This window comes from Danio aesculapii, chromosome 13 (assembly GCF_903798145.1).
Source record: "Danio aesculapii chromosome 13, fDanAes4.1, whole genome shotgun sequence".
Taxonomy (NCBI): domain Eukaryota; kingdom Metazoa; phylum Chordata; class Actinopteri; order Cypriniformes; family Danionidae; genus Danio; species Danio aesculapii.
The window spans coordinates 28,938,934-28,953,085 of NC_079447.1; the positions used below are offsets into that span (position 1 = coordinate 28,938,934).

The 14,152-nt window shown below is 34.9% G+C and overlaps 1 protein-coding gene across 1 annotated transcript in view; it reads right to left on the reverse strand.

Annotated features, from left to right (window-relative positions):
- Positions 1–311: 311 nt before the first annotated feature.
- pgbd5 (piggyBac transposable element derived 5) overlaps positions 312–14,152 on the reverse strand; it is a 34,719-nt gene continuing 20,878 nt past the window's right edge. Inside the window, exons 3-7 of the mRNA XM_056470248.1 lie at positions 13,044–13,178; positions 11,137–11,317; positions 9,168–9,365; positions 4,593–4,698; positions 312–556 (exon numbers count right to left, since the gene is read on the reverse strand). Coding sequence (XP_056326223.1) covers positions 361–556; positions 4,593–4,698; positions 9,168–9,365; positions 11,137–11,317; positions 13,044–13,178 — 816 coding nt within the window. The 3' untranslated portion in view covers positions 312–360. The remainder of the gene's footprint in view (positions 557–4,592; positions 4,699–9,167; positions 9,366–11,136; positions 11,318–13,043; positions 13,179–14,152) is intronic.

Here is a 14,152-nt window from a genome sequence, read left to right on the forward strand (position 1 = left end):
AAAATGGTGTACCTCAGGGTTCAATACTACGTCAACACTATTACTGGAACTCTATTGATAAAAATCATTGCACATCTACAAAGGGCATGTTGTTTTTTTTTATGTTTCTCATGCAGCAAGTGTTACAGTGATGTACTGTATGTACAGTGGACTAAAGAGACTTGTCAAATGGCTGAATGGGATCTAAAATGTGAGTTTAGATGTGAAAAAAACATCCCTTTTCAACCAGACTTGGCACGTTTTATGTTACATACAGGGTTTGATTATTCTAAGCGACCCTGGAGTGCAGAGTGTTTATTTGTGTGTGTGTGTGTGTGTGTGTGTTACTGTTGGTGTGTTTGAAACAGCATGCGGTTTCTTTCATTGGGTAGGTGAGCAGTCGTCCATATCCAGAAGCTCTTTGACCAGCCTCTCACCGAACTGCGCTCGACTGTAGCGCTTCACGTGGTAGGCGTCTGACATCTTGTAGAGAATATAGGCGTTGTTGATGGCAATGCTGATGGTCAGCCAGAACACCTGCTGCCAGGTCTTATTGGGCTTGTGGAAAATGAAGTACCTAGTTGGAAAAACAGTTGTAAATCCATGTGAATCCACTACTCCTTGGATAAGAAATGCATAGAGGGAGAGTCTTATCTGTTGATAATTTACTCCCCTTCAGGCCATTTCAGTTCTAGGTGACTTCTTCGGTAGAACATTAAAGAAGATTTTTAGCTGAAACTGTGGTTCTTGGTTATTCAGTCAATACTAGCATTCATCCACACCAATTATCCAGCGCTATTATCTATGATAGCTCATGACTAAACAAAGGAGCTAATTTGAGTGTGCACATTGAATGCGCAAAACAGCAGATATAAAAGCCTCATTCTGTGTCAAAAAACTCTAATCATTATCAACTAGTTAGCAAAAGCTGTTTATTTGCATATTTACTATCTGTTTTAGCTTTATTGCAGTGACTTAAAAAACATGCATATCCCTATTTTTCTCCAAAAAAATGCAACATCATACAAACCTCTCACTTATTACTGTAGCACAGTTTGAGCTAAATACAGTGTCATTACACTTTAGCCGTTAATATATTTATAAGAAACTAAAAATGCACAAATGTCAGGGCATGCCAACACTTCACCAGAGCCCCAATCCCCCCTAAGACCCCAGAGGGCTTAAAAAAAACCCTCTTCCGGCTCATTCTGTTTTGCTTTGATGCAATCTGTTAAAAATGGGCTGACCAATGAGATGGTGGTTTGTTCACATGCCTTGAGCTGCAGTAAAACACTTCTTGTTAGCCAGGGGCGTACGTACTAGTATGTATGTACATGCCATGTTTAAGAATATTTTTCTGTATGTCTGTGTATGGTCAAAAGTCACCCTCTATCTATGCTGAATTAATGATAATAGCTGACTATGTTTGTTAAATTATTTGAGTGTTGTTGAGCTGTTTGAATGAGTCATGTGACCATAGTACTCAAAAGAGACTCTAGACCAGGGGTCACCAAACTTGTTCCTGGAGGGCCGATGTCCTGCAGATTTTAGCTCCAACCCTAATCAAACACACCTGAACAAGCTAATCAAGGTATTTCTAGGTATATTTGAAACACCCAGGGAGGTGATTTGAGGCAAGTTGGAGCTAAACCCTGGAGGGACACCGGCCCTGCAGGACGGAGATTGGTGACCCCTGCTCTAGACGCACCTGATCACTGTTACCCTGATGAAGGCAGATCCTTGCCGAAACAGGTAGGTTTTTTTAAGATTTAGCCATGTGAATAAAGGATTTTTAATTTTCCACATTTTCCAAGTGCCTTGGACTAATTTCTGTTGTTGTTTTGATGAATCCCTTACCCAAAGAGCACCAACCAAATATTTGAGTTACCTCTGAGCGCTTTTTGTTTGTCTTTCTGGACATATATATATATATATATATATATATATATATATATATATATATGTATATGTATATATATATATATATATATGTATATATATATGTATATGTATATATATATATATATATATGTATATATATATGTATATGTATATATATATATATATATATATATATATGTATATATATATATATATATATATGTATATATATATGTATATGTGTGTGTATATATATATACATATGTGTGTGTCCAGAAAGACAAACAAAAAGTGCTCAGAGGTAACTCAAATATTTGGTCGGTGCTCGTTTTTTTTTTTTTTTTTTTTTACTGAATCTTTACCTGACTTGACTGCTGGACTGCAAATTTCTGTAGATGTTTTAATTACGTAAAATTTTACTTAGACCTTTACGATACAAAATAGGATTAAAAACGATGTTATGTGTATAATTTATACTATCCTGGGGCCCTAAGCGGCTGCTTACTGTACTTCACTTATTGGTTAAATCTGCCCCTGTGGGTAGCGCTCAAGCACACGGGAATTAAAGATCAATAGGATTTAATAGTAAGTTACATTTTCACTTAATTTTCTTTCATGGCTTGTAACTTTTTTTCCTGCAAACTTTTGACCAGTTATTAGTGTGCTGTAGTGGAGGAGCTTAAACAGATGTGAAATGGCTAAATACACAATGAAAAAGCATGAGGGTGACGACATCTGTGCAACAAGCGAGTGTCAGAAGCATGCAAATTTGTGTACTGCAGTGATTTAGTCTCTCATAAAGCAGCATCTGTGTCAGGGAGTGGTTTTGCACATTCACTAGGGCAGGGGTCACCAAATTTGTTCCTGGAGGGCCGGTGTCCTGCAGATTTTAGCTTCAACCTTAATCAAACACACCTGAATGAGCTAATCAAGGTCTTACTAGGTATATTTAAAACATCCAGCAGGTAAGTTGAGGCAAGTTGGAGCTAAACCCTGCAGGGACACCGGCCCTCCTGGACCGAGATTGGTGACCCCTGCACTAGCGCAATCACGCATGAAAGTAGAAAAAAAAGTCTCGCTTAAACATGAGATAAGCATGAGCATTAAACATCCTGGTGTGCATGAGGCTAAAGGGAAGTAAATTATTAATAGAAAAATGATAAACATCATTAACATTATCATTTTTAAATTCAGTTTTGTAACACTAGAGGCTTCTGATGGTACATGGAGGTCTTATGCAAGCAACAGAACATTATTTATAATACTATTAATCCAAGCCCATAATCTTCTGTTTCTTGCACAGACCAATTGTTTTGCTTGATATGTTTCTTTTTTTACTATTGACCTACCAGTATCCATTGACTTAATTTCAGCTAGAAATCTACTTTAATGGTCTACTGAGGGGAAAAAGTCACATAAATTTTCAGTGGCGGTGCTCCTGGGCGAACCACCCCATATTCAACCCCCCACCTCCTCCTCCCACAAGCTTATAAATAGTTTATAAATAGTTGGTTTATAGAAGTATGGTTGTGGAAGGTTACATCTAGTTAATACAGAAAAGCACCATTAAACATGTACATTCTAAAAATGTTTGTTGTTTTACCCTAACTTTGGGTAAAATATGGACAAAATCAGAATTGGAATAATTAAAAATAGTTATAGTTAAAAATAAAACAATAATAATAGTAATAATAATAATTGTTATTATACAATTAGTATTATAAATAAAAAACAGAAATCACTCCTAAATGTAACTGGAAAACAATTAATTTTGATAATTCTATAAAATACAAAAAATATATATGTTTTATAGAATTATCTGTTCATCTTAGACCTGACTCAAGGCTGAGAATTATTCTTATGAAGTCTTACCTCACTGCCTCATTATCCATCCTTTCTGCTTCTATAGATATACTTAGTCAAAATAAGATGATCATCATATTATATCAACTTTAGTTTTATCAACTACCAAAACTCTCTGCGAGTCGACACCTCGTGTCATAAGTAACATAAAAGGCTGTTATTCTCGTTTCACAGCGCATAAGCGGTGCGTATTTTATTGGCGTGCATGTAAACAACCGGGATTCACACCAGGGGGCTGTTCCATAAACCAAGCTTAGAGAAAAAGCCAGGCTTATTTTGTAACTTTTTTTTTTTTTTTATGTTTATGTTGATTTTTTTTCTTCTGTTTATTAAAATTTTACTTAATATTTTCCCTCAACTTAATTTGGATGTACTAATTTTTGGACTGTGATCTTCAGTTTATTTATTGTTAGACTAGTTCCAAATTTTGCTTTAGTACTGAAATGTAGTACATCTAATGTATATGCTTTTATGAAACAGCCCCCAGGAGGCACGTGGGAACGGTTCTCTGTGCGCATGTGTCAGTTTGCTTTCACCAGCGTTGTTTCAGTTGCACATACAGAATAACATACTTGTACGTGCAGAAGATGCCAAATGTGAATGGCCACTAACGTCTTTATTCTGGCATTAGCACTCTTGGGATTAATACACTCCATAAATTAAAACATATCTCAAAGCTTACTTTGGCACGTTTTTGTTTTGCACCGTCTCTTATTGCCGCCCCCAGCAACATGCCACCCGGGGCGATCTCCCATATTGCCCATGCCTAAATCTGCCACTGTACATTTTAGATGTCATAAGGGGAGGCAAATCACCAGCTCATTTTTTTAGGGGGCAGAACTCTTGCTTTAATTCCCAGTCAAACTCACTTGCTGTACTTGTCATCATATTTGCAGATGTAACTCAGGTGTGCAGCGAAGGCCTCCACAGCAAGGGGACATGGGATTTCTCCACTCTTCCTCTTAATGATCACACCTACAGTAGGAGAATACAGAAATGTCATTCTGTCTTCATACAAGAGGACTTAACATCTGAAGCTAACATGAATCATTGGCTAATAACCTAACGTCAAAAACTAAAAAGAATTATTAGCCAACAACCTAATGTCACAAGCTAACAAAAATCATTAGCTAACTATCTAACGTCACAAGCTAACATCACAAACTAACAAAATCAGCTAACAACCTAGTGTCACAAGCGAACATGAATTATTAGCTAGCATCACAAGCTAATAAGAATTATGTTTAACAACCTAAAATCACAAACTAACAAGAATCAGCTAACAACCTAGTGTCACGAGGTAAAATCAATCATTGGCTAACAAACAAATATGATCTAACAACCTACCATATATATATATGAACCTTCAAACTTCTGCAGTTCTGCATCCTGTCTAAAGCCCACTTAAATTTAGTTCAAATTCAGCAACTGAATAGAAATGTAAGAGGTACTCTCAGGTCAGTGAGTGGTGCATGTAATTAAATTAGAATGGAAAAATACATGATGTCACTGAAACATAATTAGTAAGAAGATCTTTTATAATATCTGTACTGTTATAAACTCTCTATCATTGTGAGTGTACAATAATTAACCAAAATCTTTAATACTTCTTTGCTGCTTATTATGACCTGCTTTCTGAGGAGTGCTTGTGGCATGTAAAATACAATCCTGGCATACTTTTCATCAATTTAATTGGGCTATTTTAACTAGGACTATGGGAAAAGCATTGAAGCTGCATGTGTGTGTGTGCGTGCGTGTGTGTGTACTTGCATACCAAATTAAAAACGCACCATTTACCCACATCATCGCATATATAGTTAACTATATGTGACAAACAAAACATAATTTAATTTATAACAAAAATTTTATTTGTTCTAGACTGTTTCTTTTTAATTGGTTAAAAGTAAAATAAAAAAAGACGGTTGAAAATATAAAGAAATCAACTATTTCTCTTACTTTATGCTATTCAGAAACCATGTGCACCCACTGACAGGTCAAATTTGCTTCTCTCTTTCTTTCAAGTTCACAGCAAACTTGAATGCCAAAGCATTTTAGATGTGTATATAAAATAGCCTATGTAATAGATCAACATCATCAGATTACTAAAATATACAGCAAATAAGAAATAAATGACACAAACGGGAATAAAAACAGACAATATCTCTAAAAATTACAATAATTACAAGATTAAAACGTGTAGATTATTTAATTAAGGCAAATGACCATTACTACTTGTGCACATATATTTTGCAGCCAATTTAGACCAGTCATTTCATCCTCTGCCATTGTTTTAGAATTTCCGATTCAGCTACCTATGGGAGAAATGACTAGGAATAATAAACGGCAGAAAACGGTCAAACTACTTACTCTACAAACAAGTGTTTGCATGACAATACAGACAAAGTAGAATAATATAATAAGAAAATATCAGTTTGCAACACCAAGCAGCAAAACGAGTGGAAATGAATGGAAGTGAATGAGACCGGAAGTCTCGAGCCAAAATGATTCAAATGGCTGTGCCCACTCGTACGCGGAGAATAGCAAATACCTATTAACATAATATCATACCTGAATAGCATACCTGTCAACTCTCCCATTTTTTCAGTACCCTTCTGTTTTGTTATTTTTCCCAGAAAACTCCCGTAATTTTATATATATATATATATATATATATATATATATATATATATATATATATATATATATATATATATATATATATATATATATATAATATTATTTATTTATTTTTAATAGACTGTACTTACACATTGTCTAGAAATTGAAGCTGTGGGATAATGAGTTTAGGTTCAGGTTACGTATAGAATGTTTGGCAGAAGAGCAGAGGCAGCTTTTGCTGTACAAACAGATTATTGCAGATCCAAGAGAATTAAATATATGTCAGAATTTAATCTCCTGTTTGCCTGACCTCATAAACCAAGAGTGGTGGCATTACCACACAAACACAAATTTGTTTACATGTTTATGTACAGTTATGAACAAGTTTTTTTTCATGCATTTATTTTTTTTTGACAGGTTTGCAAAAAAAAAGAAAAAAAAAAAAAAGAATGAGATTGAATTAGTCCTATGTAGTATATATGCTTAAATTCACTTTCATGAAAAGTCTAGAACCAGCCTTTAAATTTCTGATGTGAAGCTGCTGTCAAAAGAGATCAAGGCCTATCAAAGAAAGTGAAGATCAGTGCAGTACGATTAGGCTTTGCCTTTCTTAATCCTATGATGTGCACAATATTCACTTAATCCACATACATTGACATAAAACCAATCTAAACTCGCAATACTATAGTGAAAATGCAGGAGGTGCTTTGCTATAGATTGTGTCATTTGTGGTTAGCATTACCAAACAATGAAACTACATTCAGTTGAGTATGTACAATTTTGAATGTCTAAAATAAATACTTTTACACTGATTTATTATTTTCCCAGTACTGGGTTGTGGCTGGAAGGGTATCCACTGGCCGCTGAATAAGTTGGCGGTTCATTCTGCTGTGTTGACCCCTGATAAATAAGGGACTAAGCTGAAGGAAAATGAATGATTTATTGTTCATAACAGTGCATTTATGAGTTTCCCTGCAGGTGTTTATGACTGATTCTTTAAAAAACGAAAAAGAAATTCAGATTCGCTTACAGAAGTGGCAGCTGCAGTAGAATTCAAGGCCAAAATATGCAGAGACAGACAAGGGGGTAACACAAGCATAAACACTGGGGGTGCTTTTGCAAGATGAAGAAATTTGATCAGTGTTTGGGTTTCATTTGAGATGGTGAACTTGCAGAATTTCTTCTCAAATGATAAGCTAAGTGCATGTACATGGATTTTCTTTATCAGAGTAAGGTCACGAACGGCTTAAGATTAAACCAATCGACCAACCAACACACTAACCTGCTTTCTGTCAGTTTTTTTGAAGTCTGAATGTGTGACATATGGCAGATTTTAGCACATTCAGAAAGAGCAAACTAAGTAAGGAAGGAAGAAATTTACTGCAAACTCGGATGCTTTTTTTTACCCAAAGGTACTCAGAATTAGATTTACTTGGTTTACTTGCATTGCCAGTTTATATCAAGACAATTAATTTCAATAAGCAAATTTTTGTTGAGTTATCAGCATATTGGTGTGAATGTAAATATGCTAATTTCTAAGGATTAAATAGAATGCAAAATTGCATCCATGGAAATAATAAACACTATGAGTCTCAAACACTTTTTTCTTGTTTTCATGGAAATCCTTTGAGTGAAAAAGACCACTGAAAAACAGGCTAATCGGAACACAGCACAGATTCTGACGTTTCTTACAGGATCAGTAAAATTTCCTATTTTTTTTTTTTTCTTATTTTCTAAGTTTAACACTGCTTATTAGATTTCCTATGTATATGGGACTCTTATTTTGAAAAGAGGACAAGCATTAGCTCTTGGGTACATCTATGTACATTTAACAGCCATGGATAATCTTGCCTGTTTACAGCTTGTCAAAATGCAAAATTCTGGAGTGATGGACTATATGTTTAAGGTCTGTTTATCCCTTGTTGGTTTAATGTGTATATTGTGAAATTTGTAATGAGGCAACACACATGTGTACATTTGATCTAATTTCCCTCTCTGTATTTTCATACAAGTTAAACCCACAAAAATACAACTCTAAATACATTTCTATCTGTCCCTGTTGCACGTGTATTTCAGAGTACATCATACCGTGTAAGCTACAGAGACCTGTGATGCAGGAGTATAAAAAAAGAACTCATTAATATTCATGACCCTTCTAAATAAGGTAAAAAAAGAGCTTTCCATTCTAGCTTTCGAAGGTGCTGATCACACCGAACATGCTTAGTGTTGAGAGGAGCCTTTAATGAAGGATTTACTAACGTCCCTCACGTTTTAACAGCCTGCTGTGCCGTTGCGTGCTGTGCGCTCGCAGTTGAAAAAAGTCAACAAATCAAATGAAAGCAGACGCGGGGTTTCCGTTGAGGTGACAGCAATGTTTGTGTTGTCAAGACAACTATGGAGACTTAAGATAAAGGAGAGACTAGCAGTTGCTGTTTTGAGTTATCCAGAGCTGTATGACTTCACAAATCTTGAAAAATTATAATTATGAAAATTATACCAATAACAACAGCAATAGTCGCGCACTGATTGTAGCTGATTCAGTCGTTGCTTATCAACAAAAAAAGCTCAACCTTACCTTACGCATACCTTATATGAAGATATCAGAGAACAACTTAATATTGTATCAGTGCATTCTCAAGCACCTTTAAGCTTCTTAAAAATAATAAAACCATGTAGAACATGTTAAATCAGGGCATGGTGAATCTAAGAGGAATTCGGAAAGGCTTTACTTTTGTATTTTCACTGGATAGCATAGAAACTACATACTTCACATTTAAGCAAGAGGAAATGTACAGCAAGGCCTGTCTTTTGTATGTTTTTCTTACCTTCTTTAGTAGGAGAGTAGGCATTAGTAAGGAACCTGAAGTTGCCTTTGTTGTACCAGTTGATTATGGACATATTTCCTCTCATCTTAACCTGAGACTGGCCACGCTGCTGTGGAGCCTCTGTATTGATCAGCATTGACTGTGGAAGGCCTGTACAATCACTCTTCCTGATGCTCAGCAACCCGCAGCAGTAGATGCCTGCAGAAATAAAAATAATAACCCATCTGAGAATGAATATTCAGCCCGAGCATTCAGTGTATGGCACAACGAGTGTTGACATTTGAAAGCTGATTGGATGAATAGAAGACTGCATGTGTGAAGATGTGAGCAGATGTCTTCTCTACAGCACCGCCAGATGCTTTAGCCTGAATCTAAGGTCTGATTGAGATGTGCTGATTACTCATCCTCTCCACAAGTGAAAGAGAACAACTGTGTGACTAATCTTCCCTTGAAGGTTTTCATTTTTCATTCTGTGTGCTTGTGCAGTGCCGTCAGAAGTCCTGTAGGATTCACTCCGGAGTGTTTGAACTGCTATTACATCTATTAAAGATGTTTCGCCATTCCTCTGAGCTCTAGTTTTGGATATTCCCAGCAGTTAAACCTAATACAAAACGTATAAATCACAGATTCTGTGTGAAGTAGCAATTTTGCTACAAAGACGGTTGCAAAACCGTACTATTTTTGATGTAACTATTGATTCACTTTAATTAATCTTTGTTGTTCTTGTTGTTTTTTTCCATTAACCATCATAGCAAAAACTGTACTCTTCTTGAAGTAATTACTGATTCACTTTAGTTAATCGTCTTTGTTGTTCTATTTTTCCCCATTAACCATCATAGACTTACTTTGTTTGAAGGAACAGAAATATACAATATAATCTTGCAATTGCGAGTTGCATGTTAAATTCAGAACAGCAAAATATTGAGTTGGAATTAAAGGAAGAAAATTAAACAAAACTGAATTCAGTATTATAAATACTGAAAATAACAGAAAGTCAGTATTATAACACATTAATTCAGAATTGCAAAAACTAAACTAAACTCAGCATGCAAGATTTAACTCTGGATTGTAAAATATAAACACAGAATTGCAAGAAATAAAGTATTTTAAGCAATAAAATCTATATTTCAAAAAGTTTTAATTATAAAATTATAAACAGAATGGCAAGAAATAAAGACGGTAAAATTGAAATATTAAGTTAAGCTAGATACTAAGTCAGAATTGCAAGATGTAAAGTTTGAATTTTGATGATCACCAAGCCTGCTGTAATTTCATTAAAATATTATATGAAATAAATGTTTGACCAGCAAATCAGAATATTAGAAGGATTTCTGAAGGATCATGTGACTGGAGTAATGATGCTAATAATTCATCTTTAAAATCAAAGGAATAAATTATATTTTAAAATACATTTGAATAGGGGCTGCAGGGTGGCGCAGTGGGTATTGCACAACAGAATGTCAGAATTGTGAGAAATTAAGTCAGAATTGCAAAGTAAAACTATTTTGTTTTATCCCATGCAAACAGACTTCCACAAATTTCATTTCATTTGAAGCTGATATATCTTCTACAAGAGATTCAATAATGACCTACATCTCTCATAATGTCAACTATGGAAATGAAGAGGGAAAGCGTGAAGCTGGCCACTGGCCTGATCCACTGTGTTTGAAGTGTGTTAACATTCTCTCCTTGCATCCCAGCAGGAGGCATTGAAATAATCTTTGAGTATGAAGCACACGTTTACTGTAAGAACTCAAGGTCAGCTTCCTCTCACACTCTCCATTTATTCCCTGCCACAGGATGCTGTCAGCGTGTAATTAAAAACTGCAGGGGACGAGGAACATCAGATGGAGAGAAGATTAAAGAGACGGAGAAAACACAAAGCCAGAGCAGAATTTGCTGAAAGAAGTAGAGCAGATAAGGATGCAGGGAACTGACAGATGAACACCGGTTACAGTACAACACCTACCCTGTTTCTCAAACTCTTGGAACAAGTTTAGACTCGTGATGCTCGGTCCAGTGAAGATGATGGCATTGCGGCCGGCCAGATTGTGACAGAGCTGTTTGGCCACCAGACTGTGAAGCTGCGGTTTGTTCTTCAGCGTGTCCAAACCATCCGGACCAGGACCTTCTTTTAGATGGACGTAGATCTGTTGAGAAACGTTCAATGAAAAATTACTTTTTACTTCACGCACATTCTGGATATTATTGTGGATAAGACCATGAAGAGATGCATTCACCTGTATCATGTTGACAGGCGGGGTAATTTTATGTTCACTGTTAAGTATTTTTGAGACTGGTCAGGCCCATAGCCAGACTGGAGAAAGGGGAGGTTCTTTTTTTTTTTTTAAGCAGACATTTTTGTAGTTATTCGTCTCATTTTCTATAAAATTATGAGGTTGAAATACTGAATTTTAGAGGCACTTTAAGCACTAATTTTTTTGCTGCATTAGCTTGTTGGAGGGTCATCATAACCATCATAACCATAATTTTTGATGTGTCAAAAACATTTCCTAAACATTTAGAATGAATAAATATGAGAACAATAATTATTTTTTAAATACAATTTATTACATCATATATTAGAAAAGAAATAGGAATGTGTTAAAGTTTTAAATTAAAAAATGTAGCCTAATGTCATTTAAATATTATTAATTTAAATATACTGGCCAGCACATTCAACTTTCCTCAGTCACGCTGAAGCAACAGCCAACAAAGGGTTTTGCTTGGTCTTAAAGCCTTCTTCAATGGGTTATTTAAACAATTTATGATGGCATAGCAGTAAAAAAAAAGGACAAATGAGCTCATGTATGAAACAAATTCTGGACCTTTGACAGTGAGGGGTGGGTTTTTCGAACCACCCAAACCCCCCTGGCTGCGGCTAAAGGCATCCGCTGCGTAAAACATGATGGATAAGTTGGCGGTTCATTCTGCTTTAGCGACCCCAGATTAATAAAGGGACTAAGCCGAAAAAGAAAATAAATGAATGAATAAAAATTCATTGAAAATTAAATTGAAAAAATTAATTACAAAAATAAAATAAACAATAAATAAAAAATTGAAATAAAATTAAGAGTAAAGTAAAATAAAATAAAAATACATACAAAATAAATTACAAATTAAGTAACAAAATTAAATTAAATAAAAATTAAATTAAATAACAAAATAAAATAAAATAAATTAATAAAATAATAAAAAAGTTAATAAAAATATTATATATATATATTATATATATATTGTATAGATGGCAAAAATATAGACTTTACATTTGTTTAAAAAAAAACAAGTTTAAAAACTGCTTTTATTCCACCAAAACAAAAATAAACAAGACTTTCCCAGAAGAAAAAAAAAATATTATAGAAAATACTGTGAAAATCTCCTTCTATTTGGTAAACATCACTTTAAAATATTTGAAAAAGAATAACAGTTTCACAGGAGAGCTAATTATTTTAACTTTAACTATATTTCACCAGATTACTGTTTTATCGTATTTCAAATATCCTGATCAAATAGATGAAGCCTTAGTCATCATTAAGGACATCTATCTTTGAATAATTATTTTTTATGACTGAAGTAGGGATGACAAATTCTGCTTGGCTTGCTTTCCAGGCACACAGCAGTTATTTTCTCTAATAGGCACAGACCAAAAGAAGAGAGCAATTATGTTAAGTGGTCTGGGCTTTCTTTTTCTTTGTTGACTCTATAAATGATATTTTATTGATTGCATCTAGTAATCTGCCTCACTGTAGGCCTTTATTTATTTACATTAACAAATATCACTGAATGGTGGAAAATTGCTTTGTTTGTGTCAGCCAAGTAGTACTGATTTTTAAACATTGTAATTTCACAGCATGGGTGATGCTGTGTGTGATTGACCTGACAGATGAAGCCAGTGGAGCTGCACTGTCGAACCCACAGGCTGAACTTCCTCTTCTTCCTCTTGCGCAGCTCTCGCTCTGTACATGTGGTGATGAACACGGGATCCTCATCAATCAAGGGCTCGTGGAGGACCTTAGGGAAAGCAGCACGATAACACTTCAAACAGTGACTAGAATTCTCTTTATTATACTGAAAAATATTCACTGAAAAATTCAAAGAAAAATATTGTAATTTAGAGCACCACCTAAAAAAGTGTATTTATTTATTTTAAAGGCACCTATTTTACCCCTTCTACAAGATGTAAGATAAGCCTTTGGTGTCTACAGAATGTGTTGTAAAGTTTTAGCTAAAAATACCAATCAGATCATTTATTGTAGCCTTCAGAATCTGCCCATTTTGATGTCTAAGTACAGTATAGATGTTTTTCTAGCCTGTGGCTTTAAATGCAACTGAGCTGCTTCTCCCCACCCACTGTGCGTGTCTGTTTCTCCTCCATTACGTCAGATAAACAGCAGTCAGTGATAGAGACAGACACGGATGAAGCTGAATCACAGCTCATTAGTCAAAAATACCAAGTAATTTTATTTTATGTATTTGTGGTGAAGTTTATACAAGCCTTTCTGAAACGATGAGTTACACACAAATGCTGTTCGTGTCGTTTGCCATAAACATATTAGTGTTTACTGACACCATGTGGCCATAGTGATTATAGCAGTTAAGAATTACATAGCGAATTTATCGTCTTTATTATAAACATGCTGTTTTTAAAACGTTTTAAACTTATAAAAATCACAGAGAGTTGTAATAAATATGTTAATGAGAAAGTATTGCACATGTTTATTGCACAGTAGGGGAATAAAGACTAGAGATAAAAATAGAGACTAAGCTGAAGGAGAATGAATGAATGAATAAATAAGTTATGATAGAAGCAAGCAGTCATATTCCCTAAAAACAATCACATCTATTTATTTTTAGTTGTGTGCGTCTCAGCAAACCCTCTCTGAGAGTCGAAAGGATTAAATGGGCCATGTGTGGCTGTACTCTATGACTGATTGTTTACTAATAGGGGATAAAAACCCGAAGCTACAGTGTGGCAATGAATGTGT